The sequence below is a fragment of the Uloborus diversus genome, chromosome 6, assembly GCF_026930045.1.
Source record: "Uloborus diversus isolate 005 chromosome 6, Udiv.v.3.1, whole genome shotgun sequence".
NCBI lineage: Eukaryota > Metazoa > Arthropoda > Arachnida > Araneae > Uloboridae > Uloborus > Uloborus diversus.
Genome location: NC_072736.1, coordinates 36064338 through 36092091, shown reverse-complemented (window position 1 = coordinate 36092091; position 27754 = coordinate 36064338). Strand labels below are relative to the sequence as shown.

Below are 27754 nucleotides of genomic sequence, written 5' to 3'. Positions count from 1 at the left end.
CAAAGACAAAAAGGTAGAAAATCTTCTGTTTCTATGTGTGTGAAACTAATGATGATAAGAGACGAGCCATGGGCGGATCCAGGGAGGGAGCCATGGAATCCATGGCCCCCTCCCAGAAAATTTCAAGAATAGTTAAAATCCCTTTTTTTCAGCAAAAATGCAAAAAAATTCCCTTATAATACAAACTAAGTCTAACAATAAGGAAAACAATGAGAAGGAGGCCCTGGCCACCCTGGTAAAGTTTTAAAAATAGTTAAAAACCTTTTTTAGAGCTAAATACAAAAAAAATCCTTTTATTCCTCGAAGTCTAACAAGAATATAAAAACAACATCGGGGAGCCATAAAACCACACTGAGGAAGTTTCAAGTATAGTTTTCTAAACCCTTTTTCCTTGCTTAAATTGAAAAAAAAAAAACTTCATTGTAATTCATGTGAGGTCTAACAAGAATGGAAACAATGCCAGAGGTAGGGCATGGCCACCCCACGGAAATTTCAAAAATATCAAGTGTATACCAAATATTTGGGTTCATTTAGCATAATGGGCTCGTCTTGTTAGATGCGTTTACTTCCCCCATGGAAGAAAGAAAAGGGATACGTGTTAGTAAGTGTCCGATAAAAAGTTATACATTTAATGATCGTGCATTAAGTTAAAGTTATATTAAGTTTTAACCACACTTTATGCAGTGCTATGTAATTATTCTTCATTCCCTTTTCAATATGGGACCCTCCAAACCACTCCTCTTGTTAATATTACCGAAGATCGTCTACGAACCACGTTTTAAAAAATAACTTGTAAACGTTTCCAGGGGAGGGTCTCCCACCTCTCATTTTCGTCAACATCGCTCACGATCTGCCTACATTTTGTTTTAGCGCTTAAGTTTCAAAATGTTTCCGTGGGAGAACTCCTCTCTCCCTAACATCATATTGAAAGTCTTCAAGAATTACATTTCTGGAGCTTCAATTTCGAAAAATTGGTGGTCCTCAAAAAGTTACTCATGAATCATGGATTGCCTACATTTGCAATTTAAAGAGTTCAATTTTGAAAAAAAACCTCAGAATCTCTTCAACCCCTAACCTTACCTAAGATAGTCTCGAATGCTTTTTTAAGTCTAAAAATCAGCAAAATTTCCTGGGATGGACCTTTTAATCTCTCCTCCCTTTAATACCACCAAAAAGTGCCTAAAACAGCCTTTTTAGAGCTACAATTTCGGGGGGAACGCCCCAAACCTCTTCTCCCCTACCATTACCAAAGATAATTTAAAATGCATCTTTAAGACTGCAAATTAGAAAAATTTCTTGGTGTGGGCCCTCGAATTCCTCCTCCACATATCATGACGAACAGATCGTATTAAACAGCGTTTTGTCTCTACAATGGCAAAAAAAAAAAAAAAATCTGCCGGAGAAACCCTGAACCTCCCTCTTCTTAACATTATTGGAGATAATGTTTGGGTTTTTAAGGTTTAAGTTTCGAATAATGGGCGGGGGGTCGCACCCGAGCCCTTAATATTGCGAAAGACAGTAAAATGCATTTCTAAGATTACAAATCAGAAAAATTTCCTTAGATGGGCCATCAAATTTCTTCACCCTCTAACGTCATCAAAGATCGTTTAAAACTGCATTCTTAGAGCTACTATTTCGAAAATTAAACGGGAGCGCCACCAATACTCTTCTCCCGTAACATTACGAAGATCGTCTAAAATGCGCTTTAAAGATTACAAATTCAAAAAATTTCCTGCCAAATTAACCCCCGGGCCCCCTTTACTTCGTAGTTAATATTATACTTACGATTGGTTCATATCGGCTTCCTCTGAAATTAGAAGTCCAATACAGTCGCCTCAGAACACAGCATTGATTAGAGGAATACCACTTTGACGCGACGCTATGCACACGTTTGTTAAGAAAAGAGGAAAATTATTGGGAAGTATGTTACACTTGCGTCGCCTAGTGAAAATTCCTTAAAAAATGATCTAGTTAAAGATGGGCTATATTGACATTTGTAAAGTTCAAAATTTTTTCAAAACATCGTATTTTTACTTTCTTCTATATATAACATATAGAAGAAAGTATTGGATTCGTGCAAATTTTCGAATTTCGAATTTTGACGGATTCGAATGTTTTGAGGTGTGCTGAGTCCATTTCGACTATTTTTGGAAAATGTCTGTGTGTCTCTGTGTGTGTATGTGTGTTTGTCTGTGTGTGTCACATCTGTGTGTGACCAGTTTTTTGTGGCCGCTCTACAGCAAAAACTACCGCATAAAATCGAACGAAATTTGGTACACATATGTGCCCCTATGTGAACTTGTGCCCATTGGTTTTTGGCGCGAATTCCTCTAAGGGGGGTGGAGCAATGGGACGTTTTTTAAGTTACGCGTGCTTGCTATTCCTCATGAAGTAACTGGCGGAATCAAACATAATTTGGTCCATATGTTGTCATTAACAGGAACAGGTGTTGATTCAATTTTGGTGTCAATAGTGATGTGGATCGGGTAAATACCCAGCGGGTAGGTAAATATTTTTTGGGTATTTACCCGGGTATTTACCCAAGGCCTGGGTAAATACCCAAAAACTGGGTATTTTACAAAAAAATGCAAAAATTGAATGAGAAATTTTTTTTTCAAATGTAAATATGAAATAATTGGTAAAACTGATACATACATATGTATTACACAGTTTATAGTATTTTTTATTGAAAGACTTAATGAAATTATGAAATAAACATATCGTGAATCAAAGAATCTTTCTTTTCAATGCCATAATTGGAGAAGATGTTTGCTTTTTTTTTTTTTTTTTTTGTAACCAGTTAAGCTTTTTACTTTTTGTTGAATGGCTTTTTATATGTGAAATTTAACTATCAACATTGATTAGGCATATCCAACACATTTAATGTGAATATCATATTAGCTTGCTGAGTTGTTTTACACAATAATTCTTTAAATATGTGATCAAAATACAAATTTTAGGGGAAAATTTATTGTTCTGTATATGGTTGGTTATACAGGGTGTTCTGTTTTAACCTGCAAGACCTTTATTTTTGCAACCGTTAGTCCTAGATGCATACGTTCAATTGCAAAAATATTCAAAATCAGATGCAGAGTAAAGATATTGAAAGTTTGAAGCAAAAATAAAAATGAGTCAAAAACTACAAAATTTATGGCCCTAGGTCCCCTAACTTATATTTAGAGAAATGATCTGCATTTAAAACTTACTGACACAAAAAAAAACTTGACATTTGTGCAACCAAAACTCAAGGAGATATTCCATTTGAAAGTTTTAAGGGACCATGCAGAAGATGAGATTAGAACTTATTACCCTTTCAGAAGAATGATAGGTTGGCAAAGTAAAAAACACAAGGTATTTACATTTTTCATTTCTATTAAAAAATTCATGCCAATGTTACGCCATGATACGCAAAACACGCTGCAAAACCTTGAACAATTTGAAAAACCACACTCTGCACACATATAATTTTATATGAACACTCATTAACTGCTATATTTTCCCTCAAAAGATGTTACTGAGGGCGAGTGTAAAGTGGTGTAAGTCACAAAACACTGCGTTTTTTTTATCTCAGTGAATATTGGTCGTACTAATGTCAAACTTTTTTTGTAAGGGTTTTTCAACGGAGATTATTTCCCTAAATATAAGTCAGAGGACCTGATCCCGTGTAAAAGGTTAAAATTTGTATTTTTTTACTTCTTTTTATTTTTATTTCAAATTTTCAATATCTTAAGTCTGCATCTGATTTTGAACATTTTTGCAATTGGAAGACCTAACGGTTGCAAAAATAGAGGTTTTGAAGGTTAAAACAAAACACCCTGTATATATACATAGTGGAATACATACAGAAAAGTATTTTAGTTGAATATAAATTTTTGAAATAAATGCCCGGGTAAATACCCATTTTGGGTATTTACCCCTAAAAATAAATACCCAGGTATTTTACATCACTAGGTGTCAATAACTCAAACGGGGGTTGAGCTATAGAACGTTTTTTGTCGTCAATTGTGACTGCTGTATCTCAAGAAATAGTGAACGGAATGAAAGAAAAATTTATCGGCGAGTAGCCCTTAGTGGGTATAAGAGCTGATTTTATTCTGGTGTCAACAGCTAAAAAGGGGTAGCACAATCGCCCGTTCTTTTTTTCCATTGTGAGTGCCCTATCTCAAGAAGTAATGCTACGTTCTGGTTGAAATTTGGAATATATGTGAATCCGTATGTAAACAAGCTTTGGTTCAATTTTGGCGCCAATCGCGCCAAGAGGTGCTGATTTATTTTTATTATCATTATTTTTTAGCGAATAAAAATAGCTTTATTAATGCAACAATAAGAAAGATAAATCGTAATAGATTATCGTCTGCGTATTTCTCGTGATTTTAATTGTATGGAAATGATCGGAAATATAATCTCAATGATTTAAAATTTTTAACTGTTGCCATCTTATGTTTGTTAACAAATAAAATATTTGTAATTAATTCAAGCAAGGCTTTTAAAATAACTTTCAATTTTAGCTCTTTGCTTTGCTTTGGCAATAATTCAGACATTGGGATGGTCGTCAAGTTTTTGCATGTGTAATTTTGTTTTTGTTGGGAATATTGCTTCCTCGTCAAGCATGGGGAGGGTTCAGAAAAAAAAGAAAAGAAAAATATAGAAGAAAGTTTCGTGATGGCCACAACAAACTAGTTCCAAATGGCCCCCTCCGAGAATTCTGTCTGGATCTGCCCCTGAGACGAGCTTGCTCCAAAAAACAAACATCAAGAGATATTAGATGGGAATTCAAGTTATGATGCAGTTTTCGAACTGTTCAACATCTTTTACAAAAAGAGAAAAGGTTTTATTATGTGAAACTAATGTCATGACAGACTCTTAAAAAAGTTCATAAGAGACCAAGGGTTGAGCGAGTCAAAAGTGTATTGTTAAAGGTAAAAGGTGGGATAATGTAATGTTTTTCGGTGAGAAAAAGTTTAATTAGGATGGACTAGATGGTTTTTGCTACTTCTGGTACGATCTCTGTGAAGGAAAAGTAATCTCAAAGTGTATATTTGGAGGCGACTCAGTTATGGTCTGAGGAAATTTTGCAATGGACAGAAACTATTCCCATATTTTTTTTTTCAAGGCAGAATGAATTCTGACAGTAATGTTGATGTACTAAGCAATATTTTTTGACCAAAACTACTGTTAATTACAACTTTAAACTATTTGTTCCTGCAAAATATTCCTAATAATGTGTTTCTCAAATCTCTAAATCATTGCTTGATGCTTATTTGATGTAATTACTGTACTGGCTGAACAAAAGGTTTGATATAAGTTTAATGAAAACTTAATGAGGCATTCTGGCACCTGAAGTACGAAAAAATGGTATTCAATATAAAAACAAGAAAGAGGCCACCTCAGTTGATGCTTGCAGTGGAGCTCTAGTGGTAATGTTCCTACTTATGGAACACACACAAAATCAAAACATAATCACTAAGAAATTTTGCCTGTGCATGCCTTTAAGCCTAAATGGACTGCCGATAACTTTTGTTGAATGCAATAAATAGGCATTGTAAAGTAAAGTGTTGGCTGAGGTGGTGGGAATTTTTCATGTAGCATGTTCCTCAGAAGTTCAAAAAATTTGTATTATTCAAATACTTATATTAAGTTGGGGGGAAAGCACAGAAATCAAGGAAAACATAAAACTGAGCATTCTTCTTGTTTCTTCTTTTGAGGGAACACAAAAATTTTATTTTAAAGAAAGTTCCCTCCCCCCTCCATTTTTGGGATGGATGAATGAAAACTGATCTACCTCTTTGCAATACAGATTTTTTTTTTTTGGGGGGGGGGGGGGGAGAGAGAAGAGTTACTCTTAAATTTATTCTGCATAATTTTCCTATTTATTTATTTATATTTTTTTCGATCTTATTAATTGTTTGAAATATATATTTAAGAACCGTGTACTGATGCGGCTTAATATTAAAATACTTGTATACTATCATTGTCCTGATGCAGCGTAATATTAAAATACTTGTGTACTATTATTGTTCTTTAGGTTGACAATCAGAAAGAAAGCAACAGTGAAAGGACAGAATATATAATTTTAAAAACACCTAACAAAATGTCGTATGTTCGAATGCAAGCCAAACCTTTACCCCCAGATGTTACTATATTATTGGAATCAAATTCAAATTTACTTAAAATCTTAGATCAAGCTTATTACTCAACTGGTTGTGACAATGAGAGCATTTTAACAGAAGACACTCTAAAAGCAATACAGACTCTAAAAAGCAAACTACAAGAATTGTTGGATAGTGCTGGTAGTGAATGGGAAGGTGCTGTAGACCGAATATGGTCATTTGGACCTAGAAGATGTGGTCCTAATATTTTACTGAATAAAATTCCTAGTTACAAACGTCCTTCAATATGGACTTCAAGGACATCAGAGTCGGTTTCTGAGACTATACACTTCAACTATGACAGCACTTTCATCAGTGGGTTTCAGCTGGCCACGCTTTGTGGACCTCTGTGTGATGAACCTATGATGGGAGTGTGCTTTGTTGTTGAGGACTGGGGTTTTGAAAAAGACTTTTCAACTGTTGTTGAGAGCGATGTCGGTCTGAAGACTGATATGAGTGTTTGTGATTCAGTTGATGTTGCAAGTGAAGCAAATCCAAATGTGTCTGACACTGCAAGCATTGCTTCGAGCGGACCTAGTAGTGTAAATAGTATGCCCTTTGGACCATTCACTGGACAGATTATGTCAACTGTGAAAGAAGCTTGCAAAAAGGCATTTCAAGCTCAACCTCAGCGGTTGATGGCAGCTGTGTTTAGTTGTAACATCCAAGTCACTATGGAGATGCTAGGTAAGTTCTGTTTCATATTATTCATATATTTTTGCATTAATGTCAGCCTTGAGTTTTTATAAATGTGTTTTGAGGGACATAATTAGTGTCGTAGAATTCAGTGCCATAAATTTATCATGTTTCAGATCATTTATTTTCATTATAATTTTTTGCAATTTAAAATTTTTGTGCAAGGTTTAGTTATAGATTGGGATGTAATTAACCTTTTTGCTCCTTCAAATTATACATGTCTAAAAAGGGTTTAGAACCTTAGGAATTGAGAAAACTTTAAGATAGAAATGTAATTAAATAGATGTTGGAGTATATATATATATATATATATATATATATATATATATATATATATATATATAATTTTAAAAAAAATTATGCGTGAAATTATTTTAAAGTTTGCTTTTGTGTTTCAAGATGTTTAATAGTGATAATGTATATTGCTCTTAAACATTTTGAATAGCAAAGGTTTTAAAACGCGAATTATATTTAAAATCTTGTCTTGCTTTTTTATCGATCGTATTCTGCTATGAAGACTTACCATCACATACTTTATTTATTAAACCATTTTCAATCTATTTTTTCAAGTTCTAAAAATATGTAGTTGGAATTCATGAAATCCTTATATATTATTTCTGTAGCCTGTTTTTGGTTTCTACGCCAAATTTCCCTCAATTCTTGATCGATTTCTTTGATTTACGGCTAATTTTATAGCTTATGGTGCTGGCTACTGACGAAAAATAGACCCAAGGTGTAAAAATTGTTTCTTTTAGCCGAAAAACCTGTTTTAAAGAACCAGAATAAGGTTTTCGGTCAAACTTATAACTTTAATTTGCGCTATGACCGACAGAGCTGAGTAGCTTGATCGGCAGAGCGTTCTCTTCGTAACCAGGAGATTACGTGTTCGGGCCCACGTCCGGACAATCTGCAACAAAAAAATTAGAGAAATATCGCGCATTACATGAACACTGAAATAAATGAAGAACAACTATGAGGGAATAGAATAAATGAGAAGGAAATGCTCCTTGCTGATATGAAAACATTCAGTGATTTTGTGCGAAATTGCACGTGTTTTTTTTTTTTTTTTTTTTTTTGAAGCTTTGGCTCTGGAAAGAAAATTAAAGCATAATATAAGCGAAAATATAAGTAACAGGTTTAAGATTTCAGACTACAATAGAATTGTTTTTTGTTCAGAAAAAAAATAATAAATCGTATATTGAAATATAGATTCTTCTAATGAGTTTTTGACTCTTTGTACAAATAAATAAAATACTACCTCAATTTGAAGGGTAAAATATATATTTTTTTCTTCTTTTTGCTAAAAAACAAATAGCTTATCACATTTTTACTACATTCGAAAAGCTACGCTTAAAAAAGAGCATAGTTCAATTTATATTGTATTTTAACCGTGCTGTTAAATGATGAACACGTGCTGCCATCTAAGTTATAACGGTTTAAGCAGCCTGCGATAACAAATTGTAAAAATTTTCAAAAATAAAAGCATTTTTCTTCAATATCTTATCTTATATATTAATCCCCTCTCATTTTAAAACTTATCAGGCTGTCCCATGACGAAAAAAAGACTTACGGTCGAAAATTCAAGTTTTCGAAATTGCCTCTTGCTGTTTCAAAACCTTGATGCTGCCCGTAGTTCTTATGCATTTTTTAAAGCAAAGTTCTAATGCAGTTTTCCATTTTTTACGTCGCTTTCGGCAAAAAAAAAGCCTTTGTGTGTGTTCATATTTTAATAAAGCTTAACAGCATTGGACTTAGTTGTTCGGTTTAATTGATAAATTTTTTTCGGTAGAGCGTTCGGCTATAAACTATTTGAACTTCGGGCAAGCTTGGGCTGTCCGACATAATATCAAATTTATATTAGTATTACGCATTTTATGTGCTCATAACATACACACCTAATAAAATAAATGCAGTGGGAATGCTACTTGGTGTTTCGACTCCTTTATGCAGGCTACAGTTATCATTCGGATAAGTTGATTGTTAATCGAACTGTGTTCTTTGACTACATCCAGACCACTCAACATAATGTAAGCATAAAAAAGTATTAGATTTACCTAAAGAAATCCTTTTTGTGCAGAAAAACATTTTTATTGTATGCTAAAATGTAGATGTTTCTAATAGCAGTGTTCGACATTTTGTACAAATGAAAAAATACTACGCCCGATTAAAACTACGAGTTTCACTCAGTAAACCTTTAATTTTTTATTCGCGCGAATACGATATAAAGCATTAAAAGTATTATCAACTTCATTAGCAAGAAATTATTTTCTGCTCCTCTGCTTTCTGCTGAAAAAAAAAAATACATTTTGTCTACGTTCGAAAAATTACACTTAAGAACGGACTCAGTTCAACTGGTTTTGGTTCTGAATTTTAAGTGTTCGATTAAAAGAGAAACATGTGAGGGCATTTAAGCCGTAACGGTTAAAGCAACCTTCTATGTGAAATAGTTCAATATTCAAAGATAAAAACACTTATTTTCAATCAAATTTATTACTTCTCTAGAATGTTTGTTTCAATCGCTACGTGAGATCTTCATCATTCTTTAATCAAATTCCATGCTTTGCGAATAATTTTAAATCGTATCATGCTGGTTAATGACAAAACACAGATGCATGATCTTATTATTTTTTTTTTTTTTTGGCAAAAAGCTTTTTTGCTGTTTTTTACTGCGCATTCCTTCAATGAATAGCTTTCGAAAAGGAAGGCGCAATTGCTAGGTTTGTTGGGGTTTCGGGCTGTTAGTCAGAATGGCACCAATTCGAATATGTGCCAATAAATATGTCTTTAATGTTTCTTTTTTTCCCGTCAGATGCTGACATGTGCAGGACTGTATTTGCCACAACCTGTTTTTTCACATGCACAATTATTGATTTTTCACGAGTCACCACTCAGCCACACTTTTAATGACATTTATGTTTGCATTGAAAATATGTACGATTAAAAGGGGAGCTATGATCAAATTATCACAACGTTGTATTTAACGAGGTTTTGTTACTGATGTCTTTAAATTACATGCCTTCTCTTCTGCGCTTACTTTTTTTTCGGTTCTTCTTCATAATGTTCTTCCTTTGAAATTCTTAAAGAGCGAAATGCCTTATGAAACGATTTGAAGCACAGTGCGGAGTTCCGCACGGGTCGACTAGTTATATAATATTTCATGAAAAATACTGATGCATATATCATGATTTTATTCCTTTCACTTGAAAACACTCGTGTCTGTTTTTTGTAGTGCACCATTTCTTTGCTGCTGGGGTGTACGAAACATCCAGTGCAACTGATCTTGGGTTCAGTGATACTTCTTTTTTTTTAATGGATTTTCATTATATATCAAGTATTCAGATTGATCAGTTGCACATTGAATGTTTAGGATCTATAAAGAAGTTTTAAATTGTTAGTACAACTTGAAAATCAGCTACAACTATTATTAGAGTAGGGTTTTAAAAGAACATAAGAGTTTACGAAGAAATGTTTTTAACTATTATTGTGTACTGAAAGAACTGGATTTTCACAACTTGTTTGGTCCTAGTATTGAAAGAGAATATTTTGTTTTTATTCATTTATATGTTTTTTTGTTGGTGCAGTTGTGCTAAAATTCATCACGCTTCATTGATCTTAAAAAAGCAAAAAGGAAACACACATTTACAGTAATTAATGAATTGTGATTTATTTGATTAAAACATGCATACAAGAAAAAAAATATAATAATAAAAAATGAAAGTGAAGACATTTTGCACTCTTCATTTTATGCAATAAATAAGTAAAATAAATACTAATATTACTATAAATAATGCAACTGTGTTTGTATTGATGATAAATATTTAAATACTGTTTTACAAAATGGCACATTTCCACATGATTAGGAATTATTTCATAATGCGCTACTTTGTTGCATTAAAGTTGAATGTCCAATATTGTGTACTAAACAAATGGACAAAATTGTTCTTTTAAGTGTAAGCCTCAACAACCTGGTATGAGTTATTGCAATATATGTGGCTGAAGAGATCAGAGGCAACACTAGTTAAACATGCAATTTTATGATTATGGCGTAACAGACAAGATCTACTTTGTTTCTCTATGAGCCCAGTAAATTAGGAGCTCAGGGCTACTTTGATAAATGATTTCATTATTTTTATTGTTATTATTATTTATTTTTAATTGTGGATAATAATATACTGTTCCCCGTAAATTGCTTACTCTGTTGACTTTTTTTTTTTTGAAAAATAATTTGATACAAAAAGATTTGAAATTTTGATTTGAAAAATCATAACAATTTCAAATGAATCTAAATGAGTGCATAGTTACAAATATCCCTATAAATTAGCATTTGTTCATATTGATCAAATCTTTTAGCGATTCATTGAACTTGTCTATTATTATCTTTATTTATTTATTTACATTTTTAAACATTTTATTACATCTAAAAATGTTACATGCATTAAAAATAAGGGTAATTTGAAGTTAAGCATGAAAAATGCTAAAAAAAAATTCAAACCTACATTTTCTTTATCTGGAAAAAAAATTGCATTTGCATCCAAACATTTCCCTTGCAATGTTTGATTCAATGTAAATTGACATAGTTTCAATAATGATGATACTAAAATTACTATTATTACACTACATTTGTTAATTATGCTAAATGATTTGAAATGCTTTATGGGAACTAGCAATTATTAACATGAATTTGCTGTATTTAAATATAATAAATTGATTTAGTTGTGTATTAATATGTGGTAGAAGTAGTTCTTTCCTGAGAAGAAAAAAATCATAAATAAAATCAATTATTATGAAATCAAAAAGTTACTGTAGTATGATACATATAATTATAGAAATTTTATGTATTTAAGCAATTATATGTTTTAAATTGCATCGGGCGGGGATTTGAAACTATGCTTTAGCAATGGTGGATTTACAATGTCGCAATTGCGAGGGGCCCCCACGACTATAGGGGCCTTAAAGAAAACCAAAAATGCACATGATAAATGTTTTACATAGTGTTGAAATAAATAAAGGGTTCTCCAAAAGTGCATTGCGACGACCCCCAAATATGTAAATTTGCCACTGTGCTTCATTTAGTTATATGCCTGTACTATTAGCGTATTCCAATTTCCCAAGTAGAGGTACATGCTTTTTTAATCTCTAAGGTTTTAAATTATTTGTGCCATAACCATTTACATTGAACATGGAAAATTTTTGTTTGAAAAGCATAAAACCTTGTCTGTTCAAATAAAAATATTTCCTCCAGAGTTCATTTCACATGCTTTGCACTTTCTGTGATTCAGTTCCACATTTGAATCTTTAACCACACATATTAAACAATAATCACAGTCAGAACAAAGCCGTTGCCCCTGCTTTTGTTCATTTACATAGATTGTGGTCCTTCTTTCTTTATCAGTCCATATCAGTTGCCCATATCACCAAAAGAACTAAATATTCTTCCTTTTCTGGGAACCATGCTGTGATATATTTCCCTGATTTTATCCCAAGGTGTTGGAGGATAACCTGAAAAGAAAAAAATATTAGACCCAACATAGGCAATAAAAATAATTAATTTTCAGACATAAATATTGAAAATATCAGTTAAAATTTACAGCAATGTTATGCCTGAAAAAAAGGTTTCTCATTTAAGATACCATTACTTCTAGAATATAACTTTTAGATGCCTTTTTTTTCGGATTTTCATTAAAAAAAATAATTTAGTCTCCTTAAATACAGACTCGTCATTTTTAAATGTTTAAAGGGAAGGGGACTAAGAGTTTTTATTTATTATTCAATACTCTTTAAAGGGTAAAAACAACAAAATACATACAAAAATGCTTAATTATGTTTCTAATAATCCAAAGGGGGTCATTGACCCCTCTAGTCACCCAAATGATTAGCGTGCTGAAGTACACTATTAAGTGTAAAAGAATCAAACGTAATACAGTCAACTCTCGATAACTCAAAGTCCCAAGAAACTGGCTAAAACCTTAGAGTCATTGGTAGTTCGAGTTGTCGGAAGTTTCCACAGCCTTCTCATGAGTATAGGGACCTAATGGAAACTTTAAGACAAGGGATTATTCAAGTTATAAGGCTTCCAGCTATTGAAAGTTGATTGAATGTTCAACAATCTATATTTTAAATAAATAAAAAAGTGAAAAAGAGCTTGTATTTAAAAAAAAAAGTAACTTTCCACATTTATATGAAGTTTGTTAAACTATTTGCAAATGGTAGCCATTGGTCCACTGCCATCATTTGTTCTTTTTTGCAACCGTAAAACTTCCGAAAAGAAGTTATTCTTAGTCATAATAGGTCAGAGTTCTCTTTTGGAGGGAAGGGAAGTTACATGCATATATACACTATGTGCAAATCAATGTGAACAAAAGAGGAAGTGATTTTTTTTTATTAGTAATGGCATAGCCACCAGTATATGGCTTTTACTTTTGCATATGTCAATTTGTAGGTTTTGCGTTGCTTATCATGGTATTGTACATTATTGCAAAGATACTTGTCCACTGTCCTACAAGTGCTTGTTATTATTATGTCAAGTATTTCTAGGTTTGTGTTTTTAAGTAATTTAAACATGGATTTGACATCCAGAAAAACATCATCGATCATTGCCCTTCACCAAAACATTAATCTTACACAAGATGAAATTGCTTGAAAATGTTAAGTGCAGATGCAGTAAATAAAATTCTTAAGCTCTAAACGATGCGACTGCGTCAATTTCACCTTGTCGAAAAGGTCGTTGCAACTTGAAGCATACAACAAGTACCAGTCACGATGCATTTCTTTTTAGAAATAGTTAAATGTGTCCTTGTTAGAGTTGTTCTTAGCTTTTAAAAGATGTGCATTATGTTGATGTTAGTGTATATGACTAATATTTTTGACGTAAAGTGTTGGCAATTGGACAGATTTTCCTTTAAGTTAAGTAAATACCTTTGTGCTGAAAAGTAAAACAAGAAATATCAATGTCAAAATCCCCACCCAGAAAGTAATTTCTAGATGCGCTACTGCCTTTGTTCATATTGATATTTATATGGGTATTACCATGCTAAATTGGCAATATGGCAAAAACTGCAGATTCTAGGGTGTGAAGCCACCTTCCTTATTTTCGCTTAATGTTTCTGCCCGAAAAAGATTGTTTCTACCTGTTTCTTCAAGTTTTATGTGTGAGTTCATTACCTCCTTGCCAGCAAAATTTTTCTGCCGTCTGAAACATAAATTGAAAATCCCAAAAATAATCTGCAAGGTAAACCTACATTAAATTAATCGTGAAATCTAAATGAGCACTGAGACATACTTAAAAAATATGCTAAGCTTAATACAAGTACATGTTACCTGTGAATTATATCCCAGTATATATGGTACAAATTTTTGCTTACTGAAATAAGAATTAATTTTCTTTAAAAATCTTAGGGTTTTTTTCGTCCCCAACTAAGAAATAATCTACTGACTTTCTCAAAAATCTGCAACATTTCTGCAAGCAGGATTGCCTCTATGTTACTTTAATTCCATTCAGGTTTTACTCATTGTGCACCATTCACAAATTTTCTCATTTTTGTAATGCCTATAACAATTTGTATATTTTTGTGAATAGTAAGAGAAAATTTCCTACAAGAGCGTGCAGGGGCCTGTACCCTGTACTGACCATGGGGAAAGGAATGAATCTGGATACATATGTAAATTTAGTTTGGTCCTTCTTCACAGAGCAAAACATTTCATTCTCTACCATGCTTGCTTTGCTTGTTTAATTACTTGTTTTTCTGGGGTTTTTTTTTTTTTTTTTTTTTTGAAAACAAAAAGGTTATGATTCTTAGAAACCAACACCAGAGTGGATTATGATTTGTAGCTAGATGATTTAAATAATTTGGTTTGTAAGCATGCAAGCACAGGTGTAAATCTTAGATTTCTATGCATTATGCAATTTATTAACATTATATAAGGATAATTCTTGTGTACTAACACTTATTTGTCCACTCTCATACATTCCGTGTGTAAAAGAGTAGTCGATATATTTTTAAACCCCATATAATTGTTTTGTGCCAAACCGTTGATACTTGATTATACAGCAGACCTTTGTTTTACGCGGGGGTTACGTTCCGCGGAAATGCCGCGTAAATTTGGACTTAATATTAATGTTAAAATAGGGGTTAGGTTCCGTAGATAAAAAAAATACTTAATTCTACTGATGACTAATTGCATAATAAGTTTAATGTGTACTTATATCGATTTCTATGCACAACATGCATAAAGAAAACATAAATTGATTTCGTTTTCTATTTATAAAAAGGAGCTGGCTATGATAGTCTTTTGGCAGTTTATTAAGAATTTTCTCTGTAGTTCTTTGCAGAGCATTAACGCATCCATGATCACTTGCGACATTTCCACGATAGAATCTTCCCTCCCTAACAAATCAGAAAGATCATTTCTATTGTCTCAGAGTGGCGCAAAAATTTCAATGTTTACGTTTTTGATTTTGTGTCACTGATGTCAGTATCCTCGTTGGTTTAGTCCTCCTTTGTCACTCCTAAAAGCTCTTCTTCCAGTGAGTTCTGAACTGTGTGAGTTTAATAACTTTACTCCTGGAAAGAGCTCTGGAATCAATCGCATAAAATGTCACCAGTGGCCCAAGCTCGATTATTAGTACACCAAAATGCAGTTTATTAAGTGTAATCTGCAATATTTAGAAGTTTGGATTTTGAAAGAGGGGAAAATTTTTATCTGGTTTGCATTGCCGCATCCGCGTAAAATGGAAACTGAGCCGGAAACCGATGTAAAATAAAAGTGCCAAAACTTAAACCATGTGCAATCGAAACCTCTTAAGTACCTCTACTGTAGTGTGCAAATAAGTGTAGAATCAATTGCTAAAAAATACTTGGTGATAATCACAAAATTTGATTTTTAATGAAATTTAAAAGTGTGGGATTGGGTATTGCGAAAATGAGTCGTAAATAAAACCTTACTTTAAATGAAAAATGATCAAATAAGCTTTGTCCTACAATATGATTAAAGTGAAAAACAAGTGTAAATAAAGCACAAGTTCTCAAGAAAATACAGGGTATAGCTATTTCAAGGCTAGGAGCCTCTTTATCAATGGAAAAAAACATTACACAACAAGAAAATCGTTGGAGAACTGAATGTCACCACGTAGACACTTATTTATACCAAATGGGTCAACCAATAGGAATTCACAACGAGAGAAATTCAATGATTTTCAACTCTTTTGTCGTTGTGCTTTATTTATGTTGGTTTTTCACTTTAATCAAAAACTTACTTTGTTTGTGTAGTCTACTATTTCTTCCTTGGACACATAGCATTCCATATACACTGATGCCAGGTATCCTCACGTAGGGTGGCTTTGTATGAAGTACTGGGCCTTCCATCACCGCATTTGAAGGACATTTGCATAAGACTAAATACTGAGCATTTCCAGTCCTAGTATTTTGTAATGCAAAAAGCATCCAGTCATGGGGTTTGTCACAGTACTTCATGGTGTTCACATCTTCACAGACTTTTACTAAAGTCTGAGTTTTCTAAACAAATAAAAATTACATAAAGTAGCACATAAAAAATTTACTTTAACACCTTAAATACGTTTCAAATTTCTTCTAACATTTTCTACAGGTGTCTTCTCTTGTTTATCTATTCAAGTATTTTCTTTTTCAATTTAATATGGCATTTCACTCTGGTTAAGACGATATGTTAACTAGTTTTTTTTTTGTAAGGATTTTGAAAAAAGTTGTTGACTTTTTTACGGGGGTGCTGAAAAGTAATGTCGTTTTCGTCAAACCCTAAATTTTTAACTAATTTTTATTTTTAATCAATGTTATCCGCGTTATCAAGAACTTCTTGCCATCTGGTAAACATATTTTCAATCCTGATTCGATAAAAATCACCTTGTTTGGTTTTGGACCAAAATATCTGGACATGGTATTTTTAATGTCAGCCAAATTTTCGAGTTTTCTTGCCAAATAGTGACCGAAATAGAGGGAAATCAGTTAGTGCAATGCCGGAAAAAATTCAGAATCTGATTGTCTTAGCTTTTTATTTTTGTCATACACTAAAGAACTTAAGAAGATATTCCACCTAACTTAAAGCGCTCCGTTTTCTTTGTAAAATTTATTCTTAAAACTTGCTGCTTGCTGTAAAATATGGACACCAATGGAAAGAGCGACCTTTTTTTACTCCAGATCTGTCTCGACTTACGGTCGAAAAACTAAGCTTCTATCTCCAAAGGAAAAAAAATTATAAGCAGTTAAAATTCAAGTTCGAATAATCTAATCTCCATTAAAATTACTGATGTTTTATTTCGCGTTGCCATAGTTACGTCTTTCAGTTTCGTTTCTTTTTAATTTATTAAAGGCTCACAAATTTGGCGCCAGTACTTAGGCCGAGTTCCGAAATCAAGAAATAATCGACTCCGTCATTTTTCAAAAACTATTAGATCTACATGCTTGAAATTTTGTGTGTTTATTAGAGCTGCACAGTAGACCTATAATCCTGAATTTCTTGAATATATCTCTTATAATTACGAAATTATAAGCAATGGGGAATGTTTTCGCCAATTCTGCATATTTTATTATCTACATTACGATAGTTCCCCAGACAATGTAGAAATTGCAGGAAGATTTTGAGAGCTAGGAGTCAGCAATTTTCCCAGTTGTCGACAAATTTGTGGTCGCCCAAGACCAAGAGCTAATTTAGTTCGGCCATGGCCTTGCTGATAGTGACAGAAGCAAATGATTATAGCCCATATTATTGACGATAGCGCCAAACCCCCCAGTTATCGAAATATCTTCGAAATGATGAAAAGAAACCAGTGCACCGTAAAAGCAGGGTAGTGGGGAATGGAAGTCATGTATTTGTACGCGCTTTTACACTTAATTGTCTAAAGAAGAACATTACTATAATTTAGCTTTCAAAGAATAATGATATCCAAACAAAACATAAATGTGAAAAGTAGCCAAGTTCAATCAAAATGAGGTTCTGGGTAGACGGTGTCACTGACAAGATTCAGACTTCAACAGATAACAAGTTCCGTAGCAGTTCCTCATGGGTATTGAACTGCCCCGTCTTCTTCAATTCATTTTGAAAACAATTTTTTTACTTTCTTTGATCCCGTATTTAAACTTGGCGAGTAGTCAAAAAATGTTTTCGAAATTGTTTATTGACGACTAAAACTTGCCGCAAGTTTAAAATCCGGAATGAAAGAAAAAAAAACGTTTTTTGGATGAATTGAAAAACATGGTACAGTCCAACTTCTGTGAGGAACAGCTATAGAGCTTGGTACCCGTTTAGGTACCCGTAACCGGACATTTTTTCTGGTCACAGTCCCTTTGAATTGGGACCTCCATCTATTTGCCTTTGAATAAGGGATATTCTATTTAAGGGACAGTTACAGAGAAAACTTACAACAATTAATGTATAAATGCATCATACAAAGTATCGGGGGGCACGGCAGTGCCCCCGCCAAGTCGAGCGCGAAGCAACACTGCCGTACCATCCTTTACTGGAACCATTTCGCCGCATTTTCAGGCCCCTTTTTGAGAACTTTCTGATGAGACTAGAACGCAGAAATTTTCGTCATCCAGTAAGTTATAATCACATACTTAAAATCCGAAATTTCAAATCTGTAGGTCATTTAGTTCCGAAGTTAAGCGAAAGCAAAGTTTCGCATTTATGACACTCACTCACTCACTCATGATCATCAAAATAGAACTAGTACTTCCCATAAACTCAGAGAGGTGAAATTTGGTACAGAGTTAGGGTTTGATGGCCACATAAAGGGAAAACTATAAAAACTAGGCTAATCGAAGATCTGGAGTGACCCTGATTAGAAAACACTAGAGCCTAACCAAACGATTAGAGATCGACATACCGCCTTTACAAAAAATATTCAACTCGGTAGGCCGTTTTATTTGATGTCAAAAATCGAAAGTCTGAAGTATCTAATGAAGAACCCTCAGCTGTATTAGAGATATGGTAATGCCCCCTTCTACTGTTGGTGCATAAAAAAATCGACTGTCATTGCAAAAGTCCAGCGTAGTGGGACACATCTTCTAATTTAATCTAGCCTAACTTTAGTCTACTCGAACATTACACAAATTAAATGTTTCTACAAAAAGAAGTCAAATCCCAGCAAAAACATTCTGTAAAAAACTAGCCAAGTCTCGATGGAGCTGCTTGTTTATCTCTAAAAAGTAATGAAATCTAGACAAAGTCATGACAAGTCTAAGGTTCCTTACTGCGATTTCTTTATTATTCTAGTTAATGTTGTGTGACTTGGCCGTTAAAGGGTACACAAGGGTACAAAACCAGGTGCTCCATGACACCATTGCACCAATCTGTCGCCAGAACCGCTACCCATTGACGACGGAAAATTGCCACATGGAAAACGTATAAACAAAATTGACTTGTACCCACTAACGTATAAAGAATGTTTAACGGCCAAGTCACACAACATTAACTATAATAATAAAGACATCGCGGTAAAGAACCTTAGACTTGTCATGACTTTGTCTAGATTTCATTACTTTTTAGAGATAAACAAGCTGCTCCATCGAGACTTGGCTAGTTTTTTACAGAATGTTTTTGGTGGGATTGACTTTACTGGAATTAAGGAATCTAAAATTCAACTAATGAAAGTTTGACATTAACGTGTACAAATATGATGTATTGTGAAATTCTTGCTAAAATTTGCATGCTTGTTTTCTCCTCTTAGTATTTTTTTTTTTTTTCAAGTAGGCTCACAGACGAAGGATAATTAACGGCCCATGAATAGCTTCGTGTAAAAAACTTAAAATGTGAACACTGATTGAAATTTAAATCATATTAAATTTTAAATTCCATGAAATCGAACAAGTTCATGCACATTCATGTTCAGTCGTGAAATTACTTCAAAATAAAATAATTCATGTCTGTTACAAAACTATACCATTGCCAAATTTTTTTATTAAATTTTAATTATGAAAAGAATAACATTTGAAATTTCATTTATTTTGAAATCCATTCAGTACAAATCATTTTTAGCATTTTATCTTAAATGCTAATAGTATGTTTAGTACGAAATTATACCGAGTTAATTTACTGCATGCATCATTTCATACCCCTCCAAAGAAGGGACACCTCTATTTAAGGGACAAAATTTCCGGTCCCCTTAGTGTCTCTTATTGAGAGGTTCTACTGCATTTCTATTTCTTTGCTTTTTTATTGGCAGTATCTTTCGGATTGGAGAGTTAAAAGTTATTTTCATCTCATTTAACTTTAAACGCTTTTCTACGGCGAATGTTTTTTGTTTAACTTTATAGCACGAGCAGAGCCGTGCGGGTACTGTGTGTGTGTGCTAGTATTTTATAAATAAAATGGCAAATAAACTTACTTTGCCGTCTCTGTCGGTGAGGAGGTTAATGGTGTGTCCATCGTTCGGATGCATCCGCGTCGAACAAGGACTCTTGTAGGAACTGCGACACGTGCACTTCGGCTGCACGAATTTAAACCTCATGAAGACAGCGTTGCACACCTGCTGGGCCGTGCATTCTGGAAGAGGTCTGGAATACGTGGGCCTCCTGTAGAAAGCTTCTACTCGCCTACTTGAAGCAGTAACCGACTGAAAAAAGAAGAAAAAGTCAGTTTTTTAGCTGCATGTCTTGTGTTAAAAAACAAATTTCATTTCCAATATATTGTTAAGTAAATAAATTGCCATCCTTATGTAAGACGTATTTTCTAGCAAGGCCCAACTAACTAAAAGTGCGGCCCTAGGCCCACAGTAATTTGGAGGCCCCCTGAAGACTGCAGGGGTTGATTTACAGGCATAGGGCCCGTCGGAATGCACTTTTGGGGGCCCCTTTGTCTATCACAGAACTGTGTATAAATCATTTATCATATGCATTTATGAATCCCCTTTGAGGTGGTCTCATAATTGTGACAAAGTAAATTCGTTACTGGAGGAATGAATAAAAATTCAAGGAAGTTTTTTTTTTCCAATTAACAAGTCATAATTTTTAATTTTTTTTAAAATACATGTATTTTTTATATAGTTGTATTGCTATGCATAGTTCTTGAAGTAATTTGGGGCCCCTTAGGAAAATGGGGCCCCAGGCCCAGGTCTAGTAGGCCTGTGCGGTAATCAGGCCCTGTTTTCTAGTATTATATCCAGTGCTGAATCTTGGAATCTTCTGGGGGCAGGAAATTTACCCTATTTCTGTGAGACTCAATTTTTCTTTGAAACTTCATATAATAACTTGGAGTTAACTTCATATAATAACTTGGAGTAAAACGAATAAGGGCAGCAGTTTCAAACTGTTGCCCAGACTCGGAAAAGTTCAAGAACCTCCACTGGTTATCTCCCAGATGATGTTTACATATTTGTAATGTTTATGCGTGATGGAAAAAGAACCTTTATTTACCCCCCCCCCCCCCCCCCGCTGGCAATAATCTGTCATATTTATTTATTAGGGAAATATCAAGTTGAACCATATTTAATTTCTATTTTGCTGGCAATGCTCTTTTTTGATTACAAAGGGAATTTATACACAATTGCTGGGTCTCATTAAGAATGACGATCCAGAATCAGATTCTGAAAAAAGCATTTCCGTTGAAAAATTCGCTCTCGAACGAAAACGAAAAACCGATTTTTTTGACGAAACCGTGAAAAAATGACATGATAACAATATGACGAATCAAAATCGCAAATTCTGCTGGTTCTTGCTCGTCCGACTTGGGACATAGAAAAACAATAATTATAATAATAATATCAGTTATTATTATTATAGTAACTCGAAAATCGCCCGTCAAAGTATGACGGGTGGAAATTGCTTCTACATTTTGAACGAAGCAATTGCCTGTTTGGTGATTTTGATAGTTGAAATTTTAACCTTTTAACCCTAACTTCAGTGGATTAAGCCTAAACTTCAATAGATAGCGTTCATTGTTGACCACTTTTTTCATGCTATGGCGCGAGTTTCATTGTTGATGACATCAGACGTTACTCGATCAGTGAATTGGCTATTAATATATGAGGATTAGAATTACAATTTTTTTGGAGTTCTTTAAATAAATTCAAACAAACAATCAAGTCCAAACTTTAAATATGAATTCTTCTTGAAGCAGACAATTGATTTTAGCTTCAGTCATTGTTCCAGAGCACGCAACACGCTTCAGTGTCTTTTGTGAATGGGATGCGTGATGCTCCTCGATTGACTTGAAATTCCGTCTTCAAAAATGTCTTCTAAATTGTTCTATTTGTTCTGTACAATTAACAGCAGCGAACTGGGTTACTATGTTTATAGTCTTTTTCAATACTTATCGCTCAACTAAGCGAAAAACTGCTTTGTTCGCTCATTTACAAGCTTTTATGGATTTGCGCGCTCTGATGCCCAACTGAAATAAAAGTCTTTTTGAAGTTCATTTCTCCTGATAAGAATTGTAATAAAACGAAAAGTGACGAAAGGTGATGCATTTCAAGGTCATCTTGATATCTTTTTTTCTTTTCTTTTTTTACTGTAATTGAAAATGAGTTCATCCCATTCAGTGTCTCTTCAGTTCTCTGACAATTGGAGTCTTTTTTTAGTGCCCACTTTTTTCATGGAACATCTGGTTTTTAATCACTACTTGAATGAAATGTTCTAGAAATGGTTTATTTCGAACAGTACTGGCGAATCGGGGGAAAGGGGGGGGGGGCGACTGCCCCCACACCTTTTTCAACAGATTGCCTCAAAGTTAAGATTTCAATTTCAAAAGATTCTAGGTGTGGTTACCCGAACATTAAAGTCACCAAATACCGTTTAAAATTTCAGTTTTATAACTTCAATTTTGAAATTTTTTCGAGAGAAAGTTCCCGGAGCACTCCCTCTTTTTTTTTTTTTTTTTTTTTGAATTCAAAGATGACCTAAATTTGCATTATAAAGACTCCAGTTTGAGGGGGAGAAATCAGGAAGAGAACTCTCCTAGATAGCGTAAAACTGCATTTTCAAGACTCCAATTTAGAAAAAAAAAAAAGAAATCGGGAGATCTTTTTCTGAAGTCCCCAAAGGAAGTTCAAGACTGAGTTCTTAGGATTTCAAAAGTTAAAAAAAAAGAAAAAAAATACTGGGAGAACTTCCGAACCCTATCGTTCCTCCTTCTGAAATAACGTTTTAAAGGACGTTCAAAAAAAGTTTTCAACTTTGCAAAATTTCTTCGAGAGAACCCCTAATTCCTTGCTCTAAGTTTACTAAAGTTAGCTTTAATTTGCGTCTTTAAAGCATCATTCTTTTCCGGGAAGAGCCTTCCTTACCCTTACATTACCAAAGACAGTCTAAACTTCTTCGTTTTTATTATTATTAATTAGACTTTATTTAAAAAGAAAAAAACATTACGGGGACAAACCTGGAAACGCCTCTTCAATCTTCTAACGTTGACAAAACCCTACTAAAACGGCGTTTTTAAAACTACAATTCGAAAACATTTACGCGAGAGAACATCAAAAGCCCCCCCCCCCCCCCCTCCCCTCCAGTCATTCGAGATAGCCGAAAATAGTCTTTTAACTTCCTAAAAAAATTTTGCTCCCGCACTTATAAGCCCCACTCGCCGCCTCTGATTTCGAATAAAATTAAAATTATTTCAAATATTATTTGCTGACTTATACAAATATTATTTGTTTAAATAATTTCAAAAAGGGACACATTTTTTTTTTTTTTTTTTTTGTAACTATAAAAAACATTCTAATAAAATATTATTGAATTTTAATGGGATCAGTAATAGGGCAATGTGGGACAAAGTGAAGTGTTGAGACAACTTACTTTTTTCAAAATGAACATCTTTAAAATTTATTCTGAAAATTACAGTACATGAAGAAAGAACAATATATTTTATAACATATAACTTGCATTGAAACATTATTTTTAATATCTGACAGTAAATTTGTGCCTAGAAAAAAGGTGGAAATTTTTCACTTTTTTTTTTTTCATGGGACAAAGTTAAAAATAAAGTATTTTTCTAATGAAATATTTTCTATTCGATTATTAAATACAAGTTAAGTTTTTGGGGAGAAAAAAAATAATAGCAGTCTATTTCATGCCATCATTCTTTCCACAATGTAGAATCTTACAAAATGAAATTTGCAAAAGAAAGTGAAATTATTTGTTTTTCTGGAGAGAGAGAAGCTGGTTTGAAAGTTGATGCATCACAAATAATGAATCGGACAATAATATTTTCTTGAAAAGTTTATATTACTAATTGTTTTCCTATTAATGAATGAAATACAAAGTTACTACTTAATAATCTGTGAAATTAAAGCTTTTAAAGCTTGACCTATTTTATTACCTCACCCCATGGGGTAAGATAGGTCATCGAGAACATATTTCATAACTTATTTATCAGTATCAGAATTTTGTTTTATCAGAGATATTTCACTTTAAATATCGTAAGGAATATTCATTTGCATATCCCGAGCATTTTATTCACTGGTTGAATCCATAAATTTTTTTCTATTAAGGTATGACTGCAAAACTGCTGTTTTTACTTCCTTTTACAAAAAAGGAAGTATTGTATTCGCGAGAAAAATTTCACTCAAAAATCGGCCTTAATTTCTATTTTGCTCACACCCGAATGAATGTTGGGGTTTTTTTCCGACTCGACCACACGTGGACTAAAGAGACAGACCACACGTGTCTATACGTTCTTAGGACTTCAAGTGCCTAAGAACGTATAGACACGCGAAATATCCAAAATAACGATTCCCGAGTTAATTACAACGAATTTTATTGTGATGTACGTATGTATGTATGTGCGTATGTATGTCGCATAACTCAAAAATGGTAAGTCCTAGAAAGTTGAAATTTGGTACGTAGACTCCTAGTAGGGGTCTAGTTGTGCACCTAACCTTTTGGTTGCATTCGGGTGTTTCTAAAGGGGTCTTTTGCCCCTTTTTGGGAGGAAATCATTGTTAATTTCGATGTAAACTCATGTGGTGTTATAATTTGGCACACACTTGGCGATATATCGCCAGTCTTTTGGTCGCCAAGTTTTGTCGCCAAGTTGGAAAAAAATTTGGCGATTTTTTTTTTTTTTTAAATCTGGTTTCGATTTGGCCACTGTTGGTGATATTTAGAGAATAAACTATTGAATCACATTAAAATTGCCAATAATGGAAAAATGACATTAAAGTGGAGTAAGAGGAACTCATGTGATGCACACATCAGCTCGTTTGACCTATTTTACCCCAACTGACCCTGCCTGAAACACTTTTAACACTCACATTATTTAAAAAAAAAAAGCCTTGCTTTTTTGCTTTTTAATTCTTAATTTTTTTTAAATATAATTTTCATTATTCCCATCCCCCCTTCTCCCCATATAATGCATTAGTCATTCGCCCCTCCCAAAAGGATCGTCTGAATCCGCCACTGTTGTTACTTAAGGCTTGTTTTAATTGTTTATTGTTTTAGTTATGGTCTCAGATGGACATAGTTTAATACTGTTTGTACCATTGAAAAGAGATAAAATGAAGGGAGTGAAGACTTTCATTCATGAAACCCAGACCCCCAAGTCACATGATACCCTTTAAAGCAAAGCATTGGGAGAAATCAGGTTTCTGTCGCTGTTTCACCCAAAACGAGTCAACCATTCGCTGTTGTCGAGTCACGTCACTTGGGGTCCTTGGGTCAGCTTTTGCTAAGCCAATGATCGGACTTACTCCCTTCATTTTAATACCTGCCCTAAGGTTTGTACCCGTTTTCGACTGAATATAATGAAGCATGTTTCTCAACCCTTTTCGAATTCCTATTCCAATCCAAACCGAAAACGTTATAGCGCATTTAAATGACCACTCCAGTCTTATTATAGCCCAACGGTTAAGCAAGCAAATCGGTAATGTACCGGACGGTTACGAAGGGTTTACGCTGGATTTTTTCTACAAAGTTTGTTAACGATCCAGTTTATTAGTCGTTTGTTTAGTTTATACCACTGCTAGGCGGTTAACTATCTTGGGCCCGGTTATCGTTGACATTAATTAATTAATTGTCTTGTTATGAGTTTCGTCCTTTCTTTTTTCTTTCTTTCTTTTCTTTTTTCTTTTTTTTTAATATTTAATTAGGATTGATTAAATGGCTAAAAAAGAGAACTTTTGCTACGAAAATCTTTTTTAGATTCATAGTTTTCCACAGCTTTTTGCGTTTATATCTAGGTCGATTTCCATTGTTTAAATCTCTCAGCGTAACCATTATGTAACCTCTGTGTGCATCTAAAGATAAATACAGAACCGCATAGCGTTAAAATGATGTCACTCTGCTTTAATTCTTGCATTTGTGCCCCGTCTGGTGTCAATGCGAAATTTCTTTGATGATAACCGCTTTTTTTTCTTTTTTTTTTTTTTTTTTAATTCCCAAAAAACATTTTATCTGAGTTCGAATCGTTGGCCCCGATCAGAGATTTCTTTCATCTAAAGCTTAAAAAAAGTTTTGGTCTTCCATCTTTGCTCACTGTTGATTGCCGAAGCGGTAAAACAAATGAAACCAACCATGGTTACATTGTTTGCTGAGAGAATAATTATGGACGAAAAGATGATGCTAAAGATAAATGCTTTATGTTTTACATTGGATCTATTTTAATTATTCGCAGCTCATTATATCGTTGTAGTTTTTGAAAAGGTACCAAGATGGCAAATTGTGTGAATGCTATTTTTCAAAGACACCATTTTGAATATAGTTCAGTGATTTTCAATTTCTGTTTTGCGCGTGCTTTCCGAAGACCAGCACACAGCGACAAGGAGGGTTGAGGGTTAAAACCTCCCCAACTGATGATTTTATTTTATCGATTATATTGAAACATTGAAAAAGCATGATGTAAAAATGCATATCGCTGCCTCAAAGCAACAGTAGTGGATATCTTACTGTTATTTCTGGGATTAGATATCTTACTGTAGCTTTGAGGTGACGATATGCACTGCAAGATAAAATTGTAGACTTTTTTTTAATTTTTTTTAATCACAATTTAACTCAGTTTAATTTTACTTTGTCAAAATAACAACGATTAATTAGAAAAATAGTCCTAAATTTCTTACGCTTCATGAATTAAATAAAATGTTAGGGTAATTTAAAAAATCTTTTAACTTTAATATTCAGTCATTACATGAAACCTACAAGAACGTATAAATTCAAAGGTGAAAAATCCTGAATTGTAGCAAAATTTTATTCGAATAAATTCATTCAAAACCATGACATGAATCAATACTTTCATTAAAAATCGTTAGTTGCTTCATTTTTCAAAATTACAGTTGATTCTCTGTTTAATGCAGCACAACTTGGCAACTTTCTCCGTTTAAAAACGACTTTTCACGTTCTCGGACCCTCCGCTGTAGTTTTAGAAAACTCTTGTTTAAAAGAGGCATTATTTAAGGACGATTTTGTGTAGTCCCGTGAAAGTCGTTAAATCGAGAATCAACTGTATTTCAAGAAATTAAAATATGACACAAAAAAATCAATTCTTTTGTGTGAAACTCTAAATTTCTGGGTTTTTCACCATAGATGCTGTTTTTGGTTGGGAAATAAAAGAAAGAATTAATTTGAACTAGATATTGTTATTTTCTTTTCTGTAAAATTATTTTGAACAGTAAATTTGACTCTATACAAAAATTTTATGTACGCTGCTGTTTTCCCACACGAATTCTCAGCTGTAGAGGTTGAATACGCCACCTTGCGTATATTTAAGAAATTAGCCGAAGAGGTAAAACGTTTCAATTTTGCGAGGAAAAGGCAGATGTCAGCCGCGTTCACAACACAGTTTTTCTACCTCGTAAATTATCGCTCCGGCTCCGGAAAAAAACGGTTGAAAAATTCCCCGTTTACATGTAAACAGAGGTTTTGCATTGTACCAGAGAAAGCGGTTTTTAACCAGCATCCTATACCCAGCAAGTTGCTGAACTTGTTTCGCGTGATGCATTCTGGGTAAAAACTCCG

At 33.6% G+C, this 27754-nt stretch overlaps 2 protein-coding genes across 2 annotated transcripts in view; one reads left to right on the top strand and one right to left on the bottom strand.

Annotated features, from left to right (window-relative positions):
- Positions 1-27754, top strand: part of LOC129224339 (elongation factor-like GTPase 1) — a 328060-nt gene that overhangs the window by 58160 nt on the left and 242146 nt on the right. The window contains exon 20 of the mRNA XM_054858780.1: positions 6026-6836. Coding sequence (XP_054714755.1) covers positions 6026-6836 — 811 coding nt within the window. The remainder of the gene's footprint in view (positions 1-6025; positions 6837-27754) is intronic.
- LOC129224630 (uncharacterized) overlaps positions 12220-27754 on the bottom strand; it is a 66785-nt gene continuing 51250 nt past the window's right edge. The window contains exons 2-4 of the mRNA XM_054859115.1: positions 20203-20430; positions 16099-16357; positions 12220-12344 (exon numbers count right to left, since the gene is read on the bottom strand). Of these exons, the coding sequence (XP_054715090.1) occupies positions 12244-12344; positions 16099-16357; positions 20203-20430 (588 nt within the window). The 3' untranslated portion in view covers positions 12220-12243. The remainder of the gene's footprint in view (positions 12345-16098; positions 16358-20202; positions 20431-27754) is intronic.